At 62.9% G+C, this 682-nt stretch overlaps 1 protein-coding gene across 1 annotated transcript in view; it reads right to left on the reverse strand.

Moving 5' to 3' along the window:
- Positions 1–682, reverse strand: part of LOC119591607 (extensin-like) — a 1664-nt gene that overhangs the window by 825 nt on the left and 157 nt on the right. Inside the window, exon 2 of the mRNA XM_037940365.1 lies at positions 86–676. Coding sequence (XP_037796293.1) covers positions 86–676 — 591 coding nt within the window. The remainder of the gene's footprint in view (positions 1–85; positions 677–682) is intronic.

Below are 682 nucleotides of genomic sequence, written 5' to 3' on the forward strand. Positions count from 1 at the left end.
CCGAGCACACAGGGGAAATAAACCAAAAGGAATTGAAGCGCGGCTGATCTGCCTCCCCGGGTAACGATGATTTTGCTTCACGCACGGGCCGGGGATTGTGATGCGCCTGATGATACTCGCTCGTCTCCGGTGTGATGATTCGCTGGTTTAAATGCAGGGCGATTGGGGTGACTCTGGAGGCTGTGGGGTGACTCGGGAGGCTGTGGGGTGACTCTGGAGGCTGTGGGGTTGACTCTGGGAGGCTGTGGGGTGACTCTAGAGGCTGTGGGGTGACTCTGGAGGCTGTGGGGTGACTCGGGAGGATGTGGGGTGACTCTGGAGGCTGTGGGGTGACTCGGGAGGCTGTGGGGTGACTCTGGAGGCTGTGGGGTGACTCGGAGGCTGTGGGGTGACTCTGAGGCTGTGGGGTGACTCGTGAGGCTATGGGGTGACTCTGGAGGCTGTGGGGTGACTCGGGAGGCTGTGGGGTGACTCGTGAGGCTGTGGGGTGACTCGGAGGCTGTGGGGTGACTCGGAGTCTATGGGGTGACTCGGGAGGCTGTGGGGTGACTCGGGAGGCTGTGGGGTGACTCGGGAGGCTGTGGGGTGACTCGGAGGCTGTGGGGTGACTCGGGAGGCTGTGGGGTGACTCGGGAGGTGGGGTTGGGTGTGTGTGACGGTGTGATGTGTCGGTGATCTGGTG

The sequence above is a fragment of the Penaeus monodon genome, chromosome 29 (assembly GCF_015228065.2).
Source record: "Penaeus monodon isolate SGIC_2016 chromosome 29, NSTDA_Pmon_1, whole genome shotgun sequence".
Taxonomy (NCBI): domain Eukaryota; kingdom Metazoa; phylum Arthropoda; class Malacostraca; order Decapoda; family Penaeidae; genus Penaeus; species Penaeus monodon.